Genomic DNA, 19,867 nt, shown 5'->3' on the forward strand with positions numbered 1-19,867 from the left:
CTTCATCAAGGTCATTGATGAACAGGCCTCCAACTAGACTCTTCACCACCGATCACAACCTTCTGAGCTGTGCCATTCAGCCAGTTCTCAGCCTATCTCACTGTCCACTTGTCTAACCCACACCACTTCCCATAGATCTCATTCTACTTGGAAGTAAATAACTTACTTCTTTTCTGGCTTTTCATCCCTCATCTCAAAATTTAGCAAGCTTTTTTCTTTTCCCTCCCCTTTTTGTGGCTAAAGCAGTATCATACTAACAGATCTGAAGGTAAGTTGCAATTTACAAGCATGCACCTCTTGCTGACTCTATTTTCTGTAGAAGCAAGGAAGAGGTACCCAGACAGGAATTGAATGGGAAGTACCTCAGAAGAAATGTGGGTGTGCCAGGATATGGTTTTGGTGATTCAGCAGGTGACTGTCATCTCTGTGATAGTTACGGAAAAAGAGTTCATTGCTTCTGTCTTGAAACCACAACCAGTATATGGTTTGGTATGTGGTTGGTGAAGCTTCAAAGCCCAAGTGAGAGTTGGAAAATTTTAACAGCTACGTGTTTCCTGAGATTTACTTTTCTGTTTTAAAGCAAATGATAAAAGCAAAAGTGAAGTTATATTCCCTATGTTTGGGGTTTTTTTTTCCTTTAAAAAAAAAAAAAAACAAAACAAAGCAAGAAAACCCAAAAAGAGCCCCAAAACCAAACAACCAACTGACCTGAAATTCTGGCATTACATGACTAGGTACAATTGGCTAGCTGTAAAAGCACTGCATGCTAATTGCTGTCATGGTTTTCTGATTGCTTTTTCTCAGGCTCTACTTACAGTGGAGGAGAACTACCACTGATGTATTAGAAGCTAAGAAATTCCCAGACAGCATATAGATACTGTTGAGCCTTTAGGACAAAAACATAATAATTTATTCCTGATCCTACACTTCATAGTCCTGTAACCTTCTGCCTACTTCTTGCTCTCAAAAATGGCTGCTTGCCTTTCAACTTCCATACCTTCATATCTTTAACAGGAGATCTGTTTGTTTATTCTAATATTTTTATGGTCTTAAGAGAAACACCAGTCTGCTTCAACAAACAGTTCAGGGCTTGCTGAACTGCGTTTTGGAAATGGGTCAAAAGAGACCATCATATGGAAGTTGAGGAAACTATCATGCACAATCTGTTTAAACTTCAATTACTTAGATTATGTGAATTTTTAAAAGATATTTTTATGTCTTTTATTGTATATATGTTAGACAAATCTAGTAAAAGCTAATGTCTTAATTCTGTAAAGTGCTTTTAAACTCGGTAAGTTTGTTTCTTCAATGTCGTAAGTTCAGCCATGTTTAAGAATGTCATAGCTACTGTTAATGCCTTTAAAAGAAACTGACTCTGGGTATAATATTGTGAGGAAAAGAATTCAGTTACCCTGCAACTTGCATTTTTGCAAAGCATTTTACTGTACACATGCAAGGAAGATTTTTGTATAAGCCAGTAGGGTTAACATTATCTGCCCTGTAACTAACTTCATAAACTAACCCTCTTCTGATATCTCACATGGAGAATGAGAATATTATGCAAGGTACTGAAAATGGAATTAATTTTACAGGTGTAGAAAAAAGTCCCATTTCATTATTTTGGGTCATAATTTTTCTGTAGTTGCTAACAAACTAACTTATTTGGTAGCAGTAGATTTTACAGCCAGTAGTAGCTGTGACTTCAGGAGTGGGATTTAGCCAAGAGTTTGTAGATTTGGCAGGGTAGGGGGAGAAGACAGAGCTTGGTCATTAACCCATTGATGCTCATGCTAGTTTTCCATTTTAGCTTGTCTAGCACTAGAATGTTTTGAAATATTTTACATATGCTATTTCTAGCACCTCAAAGGTCAAGTGATCTCTGTTAGCAAGTTTTTGATGATAAACTGCTCATGTTAGGAGATTTGAGTTGAACTAGGAAGATTTTAGCATAACATAGTCAACAGGCTTTCCAGTTGCATTTAGTCAGATTTGTATATTTTGAAAACATTTTTAAACCATCACTTAAATATTTGAGTTGCTTCAGAATTGAAGAGCAGAATAGGCATTTGTTTTTCTCAAACCGTAGCAGAAAAGGTTACCAGGCAATCAGTTCATGCTAAGCTATGGTGTTTCTGTTTTAACGTTTTTTTTCATGAGTGATACGAAAGAAAAACACTGGTTGGGAAAATGTTAAAAAAATATGAGTAGCTAACTGCTGCACTTTTAAGTACTGTGTTGGGCTACCTGGTTTCCTTCTCGGACATGATTTCTGCTTGCTTAATTGAAATAGCTTGCAGTAGTGGGAATAGGTTTAAAAAAAATCTTGTTTTGCTCTACAGGCTGAATAAAGGTGAACTTTTATAAACAATAAAAGGCCTTGATTGTAAAGAAAAAAAATATTTGTGATAGTGGGCCTGTGTGTGCAAGCAGATAATCCTTCACCAGGTGAATCTGAGCTGCTGACTCACAAAATGTGATTTGGGGTATGTTCATTTTGTCCCATATGTAAATTACTTATGATCTTTTTGGAATGGATTTGTCTGATTAAGGAACGTAAATGGAAATGAAGAGGGAAGGAAGGCGATATGAGATGGAAGGGGGTAGAGTCAAATAATGCACTGTTGGATGGTTATAACTGTTCAGAAAACAATTCTGCTTTAAACTTGTCTCAGCAAAAACAGGCTTTGCAAAGTCTTTAATGCCGTTCAAAGTTGTGTGCCACTTGAAACTTAATGGGATCTTATCTGTGGGAAATCATATGGAAAAAGATGTGTCTTCCTTTGGATTTGGTAGTGGCCCCTAAGCCAACAGTTGCTCTTTTTTGTAAAGTGAGTCACATTCCTTTCAGGTTGAAAATAAAACATGACTATACTGTATATAAATATTATCATACTTGAGGTATCTTTCAAGTATTCTGAAGATTTGTTGGCTGCATTAGCCAACACCCATACCCACAGCCATATTAAAGTAAATGTCAAATTAGAGCCATATTAAATTGAATGGAAAGTACAAGAGACTTTTGGAGGAATTGCCTTAATTATCTCCTCCCCCCCCCCCTTTTGCATTAGCAAGCTACAGCAGTGAGAACATGTCATTACAAGATTCTTTCCTTTCTGTTCACCTTCTCTGATGGAAGAGCCCAGTAGGTGCTATTAGAATCCTTCTTAGCAGCAAGAATTTGAACTCCATGTTTGAGAGCACTTTAAAAATGCAAATCACCATCAAATGCTCATAGGCATACTTCCAACCTATAGATGTGCGATAGGTTCTCTGTGAAGATACAGTCAAGATTATGACTTTCACTGTTAGCCCCATGACACATAAGGATTTCATCTCCCTTAATTAGAAACTTAATGCTTAACAGAGGGTGTAGCTCATCTGGCAACATGTGTGAGATCTAGGGAATAGACTTATATTTTTGTTTGTGATTTTATCATTAAAATAATTAGGAACCAAAGCACTATAACATGTCACTAAATGCTACTTTTTGTCAAAAATGTTAACCTAGGAAATAAAAAAATCTATATTATGGGATACTTACTATATGTATAGGCCACAAACTGAACCCTCTTTCCCTCAAGACATTGATAATAGCTGGAGACACTGATAATAGCCTTAATGTATTTACACTTAAATGATAATTTTGTAATTTCTGGTAACTTGAAAATGAGTCTCAAACTGGTAAATTGCTACCTGATACAGTAGGTACAGTAAGTCTGAATATAACGTTGCTGCGAAAATGTTGCTGTCTTCTTTCTGAATGTAATAACAGGGTCATGTTGAATATGAGTAATTATCACCCCTCTTAAAGGCTCTATGTAAGGAAATCACATGCATAAGATAAATGGATCTAAGAGGTGGAAATAATTTTATAAAGGCTTATTTTTGGCTTTTTTCATGCCATGCAATGGTAAAGGTTGTAATCAGCTGTGATACTCAAATTTGATTTTAGTTTTGAAGGAAGGTTGAATTGTTTATAGCAGAAGATTTTGCTGTTTTGTTTGCAGAGTAAGTTCCTTCTGGAGAACAGGTTGGATGTCAAGTATTTTGTAACTTCAATTTATTCTGCAAAGCTGGCAGCTATATATTTATGTTTGCATAGTCAGTGTAATACTGCTAAATATTTGGAATGAAACAGTAGATATTTTTGGCACTGGGATCTAAGGATGGAAATGCCATTTGCTACATAAAAACAGAAAGTTGTGAATCACTACAGTACTAACTAGACTAAACACCTATAGTTCCTTTCTTAAGAAATACATTACTGAACTCCATCTAAATTGTTTGCCAGTTCTGTTTGAGGAGACAGGCAAGTATTAATAGTTTTCACAATCCTCCAGCCATGAAGAGCAGTAAAACAAATCCGTTACTATAGACAACTTTTTATTTTTTTTTAAGTTCTTCTTTAATTGCTAAAGCTAGAAGTAGGCTAGGAGAGTTCATAGCAATACGATAGCTTTGTCTGCCCTAGAAAGCCAGGCTGTCCTCAAGAAGGAATGCCTGTCAATGTCAGTCTTTTATGAGAATGAACAAAATCAGATCCATCTCAGAGGTTCTGGGTATGCTTTATGCAAAGCAGATCACGTCTATCTGACCTGCTATTTTTGCTTTCTAAAGGTTGGTACCTTCATCTGCTTACAGATTAGTGTAGTCATCACCAGTAATTTGCCTCTTTAATTCCCTTTTGCACTCGAACTTTGTGTTTAAACATACCTGAGAAACCAGTCATGCTTATAAAGTTATGCTTTTAGCAGGGTGATTTTTATTTCCTTTTTTTTTTTTTTTCTGCTTAGTACGTATGTGTACTGAGCTACTATCTCCAGTTTTGTGGTACATAGAATCATAGAATAGTTAGGGTTGGAAAGGACCTTAAGGTCATCTAGTTGCAACCCCCCTGCCATGGGCAGGAGCACCACCCACTAAGCCATGTCACCCAAGGCTTCATCCAACCTAAATTGGTAAAATAACTTAAGTCACTAACTTTTCCAGCAGCTTTGCACAGCCTGCTTATTTTGAGTATGTTTGGGTCAGGAAATGTTAATGCCTCACATTAGCAATTGAGCTCTGCAGCAATGTCTGAAGCTGGGTGGCTGTGAATGTTGAGTTGCAGTGGCGATCTACACAATGTATTAAGGAAGTGCTGTTGGCTTTGTTTTGCGTGAGCACTGTATGCTGAGAACTATCATAGCTTAAAGGCAAATATGTCTGCTGCTAAAGCTACCCAAGTGGTAGAGTTAGCACTGTCCACTTTCAAGGTGAGAAAGCAAGCTGGGGGTAGTTTTTTGATGGCTGTCCTACCTTCACAAATAAAACCATTTAAATTCTTTGAACTGTTGCATTTGTTTCTATTTTGTTATTTGTGGTTTGCTATAAGAATGAGAATCATTCAACTGCATATGGAATGCAGACACCTGAAACTGAACTGCAGAATTAATAAACCTTGTCCAAAATCTGTTGGCTTGTAAGTCTATCAAACTCTTCTTTGAAGTTTTCATCTCTGGAAAATAAAAACATTTTTCTATTTCTTTTTATGAAATTATGGTGATGTATTTATTAAATGTGTAAGTAAAATTAATTCCTTAAATTAAGATTGGCAACTTTTTTTCCCAGAATTGGTGACACACAAGGCACTAAGGGAGATACATACAGATTTTTGCCAAAAATTACCATTTTCTGTTCCTTCTGTACTGTAAGGTCAGGATCCAGAATCCTGGTTACCAGAATCCATTGGTATTCATTTTTACAGAACACTTCATAGGAACATCATATTTGAAAAAAAAAAAAAACAACAAACAAACACCCCCAAAACCCAAAACATTATGATCAGAATGTGATGTAGTTTACAACCACTAATTAAAATGGTCTTCATGAGTTCAGAATCCTCTGGCACAAGGGCCTCCTGGGGAGAGCTTTGTGTCATCTTGTCTCTGTGTTTCCTTCACTAACATATTAAAGCTAATAATAGTTTGTTTTATCAAAGCTAATCTTTAATTAGATGGAGTAATTTTAGAACTGAAGCAAATGTCTCAGGTTATAAATATGGGAGTAAAATTTAGTTTCTATTAAAAGATGAAACAGATGAATAGTTGCAACTGTGCTGGATTGTTCTATATAAACATATCTTGTCATTAATGACAGTTGTCAAAGGAATGTATTTATAAATTTTGTGTTTAGTAATTCATGAGGCCTAGTAAAGTAGATGGAGCCAATTGAGTGAAATTGCCAATAGATTATTTCCAAGTGTTTTTGCACTATTTTCTTTTATGTTTTAAACTGTTAGGCTAAGTGCATGTATTTCTGTAATTGGGTGAATTATTTTCCTGGTGAAAGTAGTGAACACAGATAATAAAGTCTTTTTACCTAAGAATCAATTGTACAAAGACAACTTGACACACATCGGGGGGGAGGAACTGCTCAACTACCAGAAGTGCTTTTGCTTTTCTTCCTGGCTAAATCCTAAACATACTAAGCATATGGAATAATTTAGTAGAAAATACATAATTATCAAATAGATCTGCCTTTGCCACCTTGAACATTACTTTTTTTTTGTGGCAGAGTAAATGAAACCTCCTGTTTGGATTTTATCTCATTTGGTCTTTGTCTGTATTGGCAGAATTTTTTTATATATTTTTTAAAGACAAATGGCTCCATTAAAATATCCATTGATTTGTGCTTACTTTAATATGAATCTGAATATACCTGATAAAGGCATGGTACAAACTTCTAACTGAAATTTTGAGGCAAAGAAACCAAAGTACATATATCTCGGTAAGAACCTGAACAATCTATGTAACTGTAAAAACAAGCTTAATATCATGCAGGTGTTCACAAGCAAATGTATGCACATTATTACATTCATTGTAAATAAAACTGCCATCAGATTTTTGGCTCCAAGGTTGCTTATGATTTCTATGTGGAGGCCAAAATCAGTGAATGCAAATTCTCTGTTCTGTGAGCAGATATCCTTACCAGTGTTGTAGCTTTGTGTATGAAAATTACTTGCAACCTAAGAAACCTGCTGTCAGAATGAATTCTGTATGCTCCCTATTAAATGATTTTGCTTAATTAAATTGATTGAAAGTTCTTTCAGAACTGTGTTTTCTGGACTAGGCTACGCATTTCACATGAAGCAGCCATCCCACAGAAGAGCAGAATGACTCATTCAGCAGTGACTGGATCAGGGTCTGATCTTGGCCTTTGTGGTTAGTGCCCTGGCTGGGAATCTGTTTTCTAATTGTAACTTTCAGGCTTGGGAAACCTCTATCATGAGGAGGAAAAAAAAAAAAGGGGGGGGGGGAAATACTCAATGGGAGGAGTAGGTATTATTTGTACCCTCAGCTTTAAGACTTACTTAAGACTGCAGTGGAAGAAAGGATTGTGAACCACCTGTAAGGAGAGAGGGGAATGAAACCTGAATTTAGCATACCTTGGTACTGTGAAAACGGTCTATGTATCTTTCTCCAGACATACAAAAAAATCAGTGGCTACCAGCTGTCAGAAGAACTGGATTTATGCCATATGGGGGATAGTCAGGAGAACAGCTAGTTTCTGAATCATGCTTGAGGTCAGGGTGAAGTGGGTACCAAGCCATTCTTTCCCATCTAGAGGGAGGTATAGCAGCTATACATGTTGGGGTTTATAGTGAAACTTAGGAAACTGAAGTACACATGGTATTTAGATTGTGAAATTTCTAAATAATTCATTGGGTATATGAACCACAAATTTTATGTATCAAGTCTGTTGTATGGATCTGACCTTCTGGAGTTGTACAGTATTCTGGCATATAGCCCTATCAATCTCTTACATTGTCCATGTAAAACAGTACTTCCCATTATGTAACTGTTTTCAGAAGTCTGGGAGCCAGACAGCAGATGTTCAAAACACCTCCTAAAATGTTTTTTCCTTTGGTAACTCCAGTTACTAAATATCAATAACAAGTATTTTCATACAGTTGCAGTTGGTTTTTTGTATTGGCTTTTCTGGTGGGACTTAAATTCAATGATGGGAAGGACTGTTCATTAAGTTGGACTACTTGTCTTTTGTTTATTCCTTCTGAAAATTTTCGTGAAGTCACCTGAATGAGTCTTGGAAATAGAGTTGGATAGTACTTTCTCATGAGGCATAGTTACTCAATTTATCAAATTCAGTTTAAAACAATGGAGATTCTTTAGAAGATCTTACTTAGTTTGTAGAATCAAGTTAGGGTATTACAAGTATCATCAGAACATGTACAGAGGAGGCCCAGAGAGTGTGTATCACAGATAAGACCGAGTTTGTCCAGTTTAGTGTGGCAAAATAAAGGGTAGGGGTTATGATTGCATTCTATGGATATACCAAGTAAGGTAACACTGAGAAGCGAGAAGAGCTGTTGAGGTTAATGGGCAGCATTATCACAGGAGGGCAAAGAAATAAGTTGGATGAGATAAAATGTGAACTGAAGAGTTGAAGGTGCCTAGTAGCAAAATAGGTCTTACTAGGATTTCAGAAAAAAAAAAAAAAAAAGAGGAGGGACTAAGTATTCTGAAGTTTTAGCTTGCTATTTTCTTTAATGTTATAGCAGTTACCGACTGAAAATGTTGCTTTGTCTCATTTGAGATATTGCACCCTCCAGCTTAACTTTTTACTAGCATTTCAGCCACAGTGAAGGTTGAATGTGCTTCAAAAGCCTTTCAAGAGGAAGTGGCACTTACTTACGTGTGCCCTTCAAATGTCAAAGCTTTAGAAATAAGAATACATAGAATTCCCAAACAAGAAAGGAATGTGTGTGAAATGAAGAGTCAGTGAAATGGGCTGTTCTTTCTGCACATCTGGCAAGATCTCATACTTTCTGGAAAACTGCAGAAGAAGTTATGTGAAAACAGATGGAAATCCTTTTTAAAGTGTGGCACAGAATTGTCAGCTACAGAGATAAAAGGTACTTCAGCAACACATCATGGATACCATATCAGCTCCATGGCCAAGTAGTATCACAGCTCTAGAAAGGTCCCTTGTGCTGTCAGATTCTCAGAATAGGTTGTATTTCTAAGTAGTTTGAAAGCAAACACACACACACACCCCTCCACAATACAAACAGAAGAAAAGCAAAAAAAAAAAACCCAAAAGCTTCAAAATCCCCCAATCTCTCCCCTTCCCAATCAGGAAAAACTCAGGAAGTCTACAGAAGTAAGTTAGTTCTTCTAAGGCATGTCACTGCAGCAAGAAACCGAAAACTTGTGACGTCCGAGATGCTATTGCTCATCTTTGGTTTTTGTGTGGTTGTCCTCCAGGGTAATTTTCTAAGGCAGGCGCATGCTTTGTTTATGTGTGTCCTGGGTTCAGCAGTAGCAGTTATTTTTCTTCTTCTTGGTAGCTGGCAGTGCTGTGTTTTTTACTTTCAGCCTGGGAACAGCACTGATAACACCAGTGTTTTCAGTTGTTGCTCAGTAATGTTTACTCTGACCAAGGACTTTCTGAGTTTCATGCTCTGCCAGGGAGAAGGAGAAGCCAGGAGAAAGTAGAGACAAGACACCTGACCCAAAATAACCAAAGAGGTATTCCATACCACAGCATGGCGTGCCCAGTATATAAACTAGGGGCAGTTACCCAAAAGGGCTAGATTGCTGCTCGGGTTGGGCTGGGTATCAGTTGGCAGGTGGTGAGCAGTTGTATTCTCTTCCATTGTTATTTCCCATATCATTATTATTATTATTGGTGGTAGCAGCGGTGTTTTTGTGTTATACCTTAGTTACTGGACTGTTCTTATCTCAACCCGTGGGAGTTACATTCTTTTGATTCTCCTCCTCATCCGTCCTTGAGCGGGGGACGAAGAGGGGCAGTGAGTGATTGGCTGCATGGTTCTGGGTTGCTGGCTGGGCTTAAGCCATGACAGTGTGTATCAAAGGATCAGTTAAGTGGTGATGCTTTGTGAATGCTGTGTGGGTATTTGTCTTGATTTTTGGGCAGCTTATTAACAGTAGAAAGTCTTTCTCATTTTTTGGATATGTAGTTCTGCTGTTTTAAAATGCTGCTATGACTGAAGCTGTGGGGAAAGACACTTGCCAATTTTGGAGACTGTTGCAGTTAAAACATCATTCTTTTAGGGTATTTAACCATGAAGTTAGTGATTTTTCTCCAAAAATAACAATGGAAACCCAGTGTCTTGTCCAAATCCTGGCTTAGGAAATCGCTATACATTTAGCCCGTCACAAATAAACTCATTAGGTAAGACCTAATTCCTTGTCCTGGTTACCTGCTGTTACCTGTTCAGCTTTCTATTGGAGAATGAGGTTAAGGTTCCTTTCTTGTAAGAGGCTTTCTGCTGTATAAAAATCATACCAGGGAGAGCAGGAGCTTTTTCACAGAGGCTTTCCCATATTACAGGTGCTAGAAAGAAGGGGTTCATGGTTTTGTTCCTCTTCCCGTTTAGTATTTGCCCATGTAGCAACACACTTAGCAGAACAATGCCTTATCAGTACAATAAACTATTAAAATACATCTCCTAGTTTTATTATAAAGTAGTTCTATGATTGAAATTGTGGTTCAGTAAATGCACAACTTTACATGCTGTAAACTGGCAAAGTAGCTGAATTTTTCGTTTCACCTTGTGTAACTTAAGGCATTTTAAAGTTGCTGACATGCCTTTGTGTTATTTTTTCCTATAGATATGCCCGTTAATAATTATTTAAATGACAAAATTGACAAATCTGAATTAAACTTATCTTCCATAGAATATACATATTCAAATGCACACTGTGTTCAAGCGTAACATATCAACACCAGACTAAAGGGGAATTAAGATATTAGTAAAGTGGTTTATCAACATAGGTGTCCAGAAGGGCTCCAAAACTATTTGAAAGGGATTTTTCCTGCTTTTTTTTTCTTGTTAACATCAGTTAATTTTACAAGCAGAAAAATTAGATTCACTGCCCCCCCTTCCCCCCTCCCCCCCAGTATAACAGTAAACTCAGTGTCTCATATGTAATCTTATGATCTAGAAATGTGATTTCTGGGAAATTCATGACTCCCTTTGAGTCTTGGCCAGTGAGATTTGATTGAAGTTTAGGTAGAAAAAAGGTGATATTCTTGCCAAGTTTTTGTCCCTCTTATGATTTGTAACTCTGAACATTGGAAACATATCCTTGCCATAGACCTGGAAACCAAGTAGCACTGGTCTGCACTCGGAAGCATGTCAGTTTTGAAAGGGCAAGCAACAGACTTCCTTATGCCAAAAATAGCTTTTGTGCTAAATTCTTTAAGAATAGCATTTGATCACAGATAAATGGAAAATGTGGGGTAAACCTAAGGTCATTTTAATATTAGATGGTTTTTCTTTGGTGAATCCAAAATATCACACTTTGAAAAAGCTGTGGCACTTGGCATTAAGAAAAATGTTGTGTACTGTTTTTATTTCTCATGTATATTTGTTTTATGTTGATTGAAGAGAATAGCTTAGACTTCATCAGCGGTTCAAGTAAGGTGTACCACTTGCACGCTTTTCTATTGTTGAGTATAAAATATGAATGAAAACTATGTCTGAGGTGTAAGTATGTACAGTGGTCCCTGGGGAAGTTCTGGAGCTGTACCTTGAGTAATTCCAGTCAGATGCTGACAAAATATTTACTGGCTTATTTTTGGTTTGTGAGTCTGTTTTCATCCACAGTCTGTGAAATGTTCAAGTATGTTTCGTAATAGAACCTTAATATAAGAAGTTCTTTATCTTGATTTATATCTTTAGTCTAGGAAACACACATGGCTTTATTGTAGTTGCATTTGTGGCAAACATCAAAGGTTCCTAATACTTTCTGTAGAAATCTTTTGCATTAAAGCAGTTTTAACCTTCAGAATCATCCGCTTCTAGAGATGAAAATTTCATTATTCTGTTTCCTTTCTAGCCTAAGCATTTTGTGGCAAATCCTACATTTTTTTCCTACAATTAAGGAAATCTTGTATACTTGAAAATCCTCACACCTGGGTGGATTTGTGCTCTCTGCTATGTTTGTATAGAAGCATGAGGTTGCATTTTACTTAGAATTTGGGTTAAACAAGAAAGTACTGGATGACTGGAAATGCACAAAATCTGCATTGCAAAGGAAATGATGCCTGGGAATTCTTGATTTCTAGAGACCTGTACACATCAGGTGATGATCGGCGTCTGTACAACAGCTCTTAAAAGCCCAGGAAATTGCCAGAACCTGACTACTTACATTTTTTACCCTTGTTCTCTTTTCCTTTTTTTTTTTTTTCCTCCCCCTGCCCTATCTCTCACTTTAAAACGTACTCTGGTAAAAGCCTTATTCCCCCTTTTCCCCCACAGTCTTTTTTTTTTTTCTTCTTCTTCACCAGCCATAACCTAGTGATACTTTGTTGCAAGTATTGGTGGTGGTATGCTTTATCCTCTTGTGATAGCTGCTTCATGGTGTTTTCTCTCTCTTGAACCTTGAATAATTTCTTTGAGGTCAAATCAAGAATCACTACCAGTCTTCCATGGTGCATAAATTCTTTCAACTGCTTTTCCTAAATATCTAGATATCATAAAAATCATAAAATGTTTATGTCTCTGCATTAGCTGAAAATATGCACATGAATTAAAGCACTGTGTTCTCTGAGTTTGAACTTAGCTTTTTACTAATTTTTTAACCTCCATTCTGCTTTTATTCTGGAAATATCAAAACATGGGCAACTCCTGCATGTGTTTTATTGGTATTTTTCTGCTTTGAAAGTAAAATAAACTCTTTGAAAGCAATTCCAGTATTGTAATAATTTGGCACATTGTCATTCACATGCTTAAGAGAAAAAAAGGTATCCCAAATGTACAATTTCACCCTTATTTTGCTTATGTTTACAAAATACAGTTATTTGAGTTCCGTGACTACTTTTGTAAATTGTTTTCTGCATATAGTGCTTCAGACTATCAAAATAGCGAGGCATTTTTAAAATAATGTGTTACGGTTTGTTTTTTTGTTAGTAATGGAAAATGCATGTTGTTGTGCCTCCATCCATTCACAGTTTACTGTAATTTACAAGCTGTATTGTAAGATGCATTACAGCTTACAATGAAGACTGCCCTTGAATTATTTCAGGCATGTAAGAAAAAAAAGACTGATGCATACCTCAACTTCTCAATGTAATTGTTAATAGTTGGCAGAATAGTTGGAAGACAAGGTAGTGCAATTAGAAAATGGAAATATGGAGCTCTTCAGTATTGAAAACTTGTCAATATTAAACCCAGGATATGTCTAGCATACATTGCTTTTTCTAATAGTTCAGTGTAAATACTTGATCAGCTTTTAGTAGGATATAAATATACAATATAGAGCTATCTTGCACATTATTTGTAATTCATAAATGAAGGGAAAAGAAGTGCAAAACTTAAGTATTCTTTTTTTCTTCATATGCAACATATTTTCCTTGTGCATGCAGCCTACACAGAAGTCAATCTTACCTCATTGTGTAACATAACTAAAATGTTACAGTTATAATAATTCAGAATTGCATTTAATTTCTCTTGTATCTCTAAGTACACAGCAATCCTTTGCATATTTATTAATGAAATGTACAGTTTATGCTATCTAGTAGAAGTGTAACTATTTACAAAATATGCAATCAATGCATGTTTTATCTTTCAAAAAAAATCATTAATTGCATTTTTTTCTCTATGTTAATAACTTTCATAAACATTTTTCCCCTTACAGCCTGGGTGATAACAGGTGCCAAATTTTTCATATCATCTTAAGTAATGGAGGTAGCTAAGGTTGCATCTAGGTACATGGATACATGTAATGTTTTTCTCCTACTTCAAATGGATCCTTTGCCAGTATAAATAGTTTAGTGTATTTTAGTGATTTAGTCAAGAGCTTTATATCAAACTTAGTTTTCTCAGTAGTGCCTTCCTTGTCTAGTTTTGGCTGGTGATCATATTGAAGGTTAGCATTTGCTGCTGAAGTGAGTAAGACCACCCCCCTCATCAGAACTGTTGTTTTTTACAGTAATCTAGAACAGACTAGTTCAATTCATAATTCTGCTGAAAAGGTTATGAAACAGTCTACATTGGCTCTGACTGCAAACTTTGACCTGTTTGGCTGAATTGTGGGAACTGTGCCAAAATTTGATAGAAAGCAGTTCTGGGAAGCTCTTTAAGATTAAATTCCAGGACTGCATGACTGATGTGCTAACGATATACTTGTGATATTAGGCAAGTGTTACTTCAATACAGTTTTAGGCTTTAACAGATCATTCACCTAAAAGTAAAAATCATCTCCAGCCTGTTTTAAATAATTTGTTGCATCTGATTATGATTTTAAAAGCAGTTAAAATTTTATATTTTTATATTCATTTCTCTGCAACTCTCTTGGGTCAACTACTCTGGGTCCTCAAAAACTTTTTCCTATGTTTTTTCTTTGGGAAAGAAAAGGTAGGAAAGAGAAAAGGCTCTAATTGCAGAGTATCTTGTATGATTTCAGAGAAGCTTTTCAGACAGCAATCACTGAGTCAGTTTGTATTCAGCACTCTTTTAAACACGTGACTAGCTTAGGTGAATATCAAGATGGAAAGTCTGTTTAATCATACATTTCTTCGCTCCTTTCATAATAATAAGAAGCATTTGGTGTGGGAATGATTAGGTTTCAGTGGATAATAATCTCTCCAGACTCCTCAGCTGAATACCAGCAAATGTAGTTTATTTCCTTCATTTGACAGAAAAAAAATCTTTATTCACTCAACGTGAAAAAAAACACCTTTAATTCTTTTCATGTTTATTTTGTTCTTTCTGATCCTTTGCAAAAATGCACTTTTCTTCAGATTAAAGAGTGCCTACATTTGAGGAAAACAGTATAATAGAACTTGGTTTGGCTGAGTTGCGTATTGCCAGTGTCCTGATATACTATGCTAGGGATCTTAATCTCTTGTTCTATGGGCCAGACAACTGACTGTTGCATGATACAGTACTCACATGCAGGTTAAAGGCATTTTTATTAGATTTCATTTTTACTGATACTCCTTTTGAATATTTTTACTAGTAATGTAGGTGTATCACTTCTTTCATGGGAAGGGGTACTGGAACGTTTTTTGAATGTCTCTGTATTACTTTAAGAAGTTTAACTGCCAATAATATTTCTTGAAGTCATAGTAAAGTTGACAACTCAAGTATTTGTGTGTTAAAGTAAGATTCGGTATAAATGCTCATCAGAAAGTTGACTGGATAGATGCTGATGTATACCTTATGCTGAATTCTCTGTGTCTCCAGTTACTTTATTAACTTTGCAACAATTAATACAGGTAGTGCCCTTTCAAGTATGTCAGTGAATGAAATGGAATGAAAGATGGCATTTGACAGTAGGTAGAACTCAATTGCTTGGATTCTGGAATTCTGTTCCAGACCTGTGTCGTGGTTTAAACCAAGTCCCCCAACTCCCGGAGAGTTAGGAAGGAGAATCCAAAGAATGTAGCCCCCACGGATTGAGATAAGAACGGTTTAATTGCTAAGGCATAACACAAAACCCCTACTGCCATTTACTACTACAAGTAATAATGATACAGCAAACAGCAAGTGAAAAGAATACAACACCCCACCAGCCACCGACCCATAACTCAGTCCACCCTGTCAGGCTGAGCACCGCGTGCTCCTTCCTCCATTTTCCTCTAGAGCTCTCTCTCTCCAGCTCTACACCTCCAGCTTTCTCTTTCCCAGTATGCATCCTGGGCATCACGTGCTATGGTATGGAATACCTCATTGACTAGCCTGGGTCAGGTGCCCTGTCTCTCCTTCCTCCTGGCCTCCCCTCCTCCACCTGGCTGGAAAAAACCTTGAACAAAAACACCCTCAAAACATGCTCAACCCATGACAACCTGAAATAGTTGTATGTCAGACTTCCCCCAACCAATACTGTTAGTCTCTTAAAATACACTACATCTCTGTACAAATTTCTCATCACCTGAATATAACAGAACTAGAGATAAGAAGCTGGTAAACACTGATGTTACCATTATCTGATTTGTCTTTTTAGATACAATGTAAAACTGATTAACATTTGCTTTGAGTACTAAAACATTTCACAAATGTCAAACAAATGTATCAGAAATTATAATGTTGTTCTGTGTCTAAAAAAACCTATTAAATGTCATTGTCTGATTCTGTTATCTTTGGGATTTAGCTTTTACTTCAAACCAGGAAAGTCTGAGCAATGGAAATGATACTTGTTGCTGGACATAAAATTAAGAGACCTACTTGGAAAGCTTGGAAAGCTACTGTTTACAGTCTAGCCCTCTTGCTAAAATTGTGTAGCATATTTTTAACAGGTGTAAACAACTTTAATTTTGTTGCTCTAAAGTTACTAGTGGGAGATTCTGAGAGGTAAATCCTTTGGTTTTTATGTGTTTTAGAGTATGCATGCAGGGGTTTTTTCTGTTTACTCTGTGGGAGCATTCATGTTTTAATTTCCTGTGACTGAAAATTAAGAGGGAGATAGGCTGAAGTGAGTTGTACTTAGTTCAGGATTCAAAGTTTATAACGCAGTGAACTACTGGAATTACTTTGACTAAATATCATAGACTATGAGAAGTATCAGAATACGTAGCTGATTTTAAACTAGGTGATGTTCACTGTAATATTACCTTTGGGTGAGTCATGCTTTTTAGTTTTAATTCTTATCATCTATTACTGTATCTTTAGCTAATATTTCTGAGGCCACAGCATTGTGTGTTGTGACTAAGTCTTTTCAGAATTATTGCTTCAGAAGATAACCCTCCCGTTATCTTATCCCAAGGCCACTTGTTGGGATCTGGCAGCCTTCAATTTGACTATATCAAACAACACATTGGAAGTTTTCATCCAGGTATCTGGGGTTGCTCAGTGTCAAGGACCTGTGTTGTTTCTGTCTGTTACTCTCATATATATGTCAACCTAAAATCATACTAGCATTTTTTTCATAATGTTTGCTTGAAGTTTATTAATAAAGAGGTTTAATCACACAGGGGTGGGGGGACTTCAAGGGGACTTAGTGAATGTTATGGATACCCTTCTAAATTAATGCTTAGGAAAAAAATATTGCTACACCTTCCACTCACTTGCATTTCAAATGCATTTGCAATTGCAATTCTGTGTGGCCCATTGCAGGACTTTTTGACTATGTGGTAGGAACAACTGTATTAAGGTCTTAATTTCAAAGCAAACCTTCGGATACATTCCTGACTGATTAATCGATTGAGGTCTTTTTAAAATATATTTTTCCTCTGCTGTGCCTTGAGGGATATCTTAATGAAAGCTGTCTGGCTTGATTGTTAGCTGCAGTGATAGCTTGAAAAAAAACTGAAAGGAATAATTTATCTTTCAGTTAATGTACATAGTGTAAATTATCATTTACCTGAGTTAAAACGTGAGCGAACAGGAGTTCTTCAGGGTTCTTGACTAGAGTTCTGAGCAGCTGAAAATGAGGGTTTTCCACAGTTTGAAAAATCATTGGGAATTTGGAGTTAATATCTCATTGCTTGATATAAGCCATTGGTTATATTACAGAAGCACAGCTGCCTTCATAAATTCCACCTGCTTTGCAGCTTAGAAATTCTGTGGGGGAGTGGTGATGTTTAGCTTTATGGGTGAAGGTACAGTCACTCAAATAACTTTAAGCTGCTTAGGAGCTACAGACATGCTCAGACTAATATCAGATTTGGAGACTTTTATTTTTTCTTTTATGACCCTTATCGAAACCAGATAAATTCCAAGTTAGGGACAATCTTTGAATATCTAGTTTTACTTAACAGCATCCTGTTTATTAGAAGACACATTAAGAGATGGGAGGTAGTATGTCTTTCAGGTACTTTATAGCAGTTTGGTCTGATGCTTCATCCCCTATTCATTGAGTAACTTATTTTTTTTTTCTTTCAATTGAATGTATCCATAACCTGAAAAATGATCCATGGTTACAGTATTGTAGCTGATGTTACAAACTTCGCTTAATTGTTTAAACAGTTTAAAATTTAGCTATGGCAGAAAGAACTCAGCCTTTTTGTTTGAAAAGATTTAGTTGTTTTCTGTAGTGTGTAGTATGCATTTAGGGTTTCTGTTTCTTTCATTCCTTTCTCTAAAGGGAGCTTTAGGTCTAGAGCAAGCTTATAGCTGAGGTATACCTTATACTGTACCATGTTGTCATACCGTAGTTGAGTTGTTACCAGGTTATAGGAGGTTGTTGTAGGATAACAAATCTCCTTTATTAACAGGAAAATTGGGCTTACCTCTAGCAGTGAGGAAAATGTCTGACACTGAAACAAAAATCTTTTACTAGGTTGACTTTGTAAGCATTTTTAAAATACAGTTTTTCCTTACACAAAATAGCACATCATCACCTCAATTTCTAGTGAGCCATTCAAAGATCACTCAACTTTTTTCTTTCTTTGTTCTAGTTGCATTAAAGTCTTCTAACTCTACCAGACCAGAGATAAATGGCATTCAGGAAAACTGTAGAGCAGCAAAACGGGGGGAAGGAATGCAGATCCTGGAAGGAGAGCTCTTGCTGCAGGTATGTTTTGCAGTGGATGTATTACACACACATTTACATAAAAATAAAATATATATTTTATTTAATGTGCCAGTTATTCAGTGATGAGATTGATAAAATTTTATTATTGTCAAATTCTATCCTTGTTTTCCTCATTTCATGCACCTAAAGGTTAATATTACACAGCTCTTGGACTTTCTTGGGTGGTAATAATGACTTTGAAGAGAGGGTGTTAAGACTACATGTGCCTCTAAACTCTGAGTCATTTCTTAGACTCTTTTTCCGATGTCTTTGCATCTGTTGTTAACAAAGATATAAAGAAACAGTTTTCATAAAGGTCAGATAGGTTAGTCATTTGCTGTAAATTTGATCACTAATTGTCTAAAAAGAAATATCTAAGAGACTTTGGTCTTGCTGAAATATCTTGCTTTCTCAGTGGTTTGAAAGAACTTCTAGTTTGTAACAACACTTAAGGACAAATTTTAAAATACTTTCCATAACTTCTAGTAATATGAACAGGAAAATGTTATTGAAGCATAGGTAGGGATTTTTTTAAATCATATAGTCTGATAGTCTTCTTTAATGGTGTACAGTCTCAAAGCATATGAAATTACAATATTACAAACAGATTAAACTCAATAAATGGCTAAGTGTTCTAATTAGTTTCATAAAATAGATTTTACTGTGACCAGTTCCATTTGAAATATGTTCATGATCTGTCTTGTACACAGTCTTCACACAAATGCATCCACCAGAAGTGGCAAACATTAGGTCAGTTGGAGCCAGTGGCTTTTCTAGAACAAAATTAATGTAACTGTTTAAAGGGTAGGAATTAAAACAGGTTCTAAGTAGCCCACAAAACATTTACTGTAAACTAATGCTACTTGAAAGTTGTTTGCTGACCAACTAAAAAACCAGGACATGTATGTAATTTTCAAACCTTAATAGAGTATGACTAGGAGCTGTTATGGAGTTACTGCAGGTGAACAGATTTCTTTTAAACACAAATGGTCTAAAAAGGTGCGGTATATTATTTGTATTTGAGGTTTGTATTTGGTGTGAAATTTAGGTTTTCATGACTTCTGAGTGGGAGTTATTGAAGTTTTGTAATTGCCTTTATATTAGGAATATTGAGAGTATTTTTACAGCAACACAAATACTATTTCCAGTGCTCCAGAATAACTGAGAAATTTCATTATGCCTTTTAAGATAATTATTTTAGAACTGCATTTTGCAAAACCTCCATCAGAACTTATCTCCCATTTATTGGTATATCTGCATCTTTTAAGGAACTTAAGTAATTCGTTGCATTATATGTGTGGACAGCTTACATTTTACAGAATTTTTGGCTTACAGAAGATGTCTGATTACAGCAGTAACAATCCTGCTCCAAGATGAAC

The 19,867-nt window shown here is 36.1% G+C and overlaps 1 protein-coding gene across 1 annotated transcript in view; it reads left to right on the forward strand.

Annotated features, from left to right (window-relative positions):
* Window positions 1–19,867, forward strand: part of AHR (aryl hydrocarbon receptor) — a 56,302-nt gene that overhangs the window by 18,675 nt on the left and 17,760 nt on the right. Inside the window, exon 3 of the mRNA XM_005152869.3 lies at window positions 18,373–18,488. Coding sequence (XP_005152926.2) covers window positions 18,373–18,488 — 116 coding nt within the window. The remainder of the gene's footprint in view (window positions 1–18,372; window positions 18,489–19,867) is intronic.

The sequence above is a fragment of the Melopsittacus undulatus genome, chromosome 1 (assembly GCF_012275295.1).
Source record: "Melopsittacus undulatus isolate bMelUnd1 chromosome 1, bMelUnd1.mat.Z, whole genome shotgun sequence".
Taxonomy (NCBI): Eukaryota; Metazoa; Chordata; class Aves; order Psittaciformes; family Psittaculidae; genus Melopsittacus; species Melopsittacus undulatus.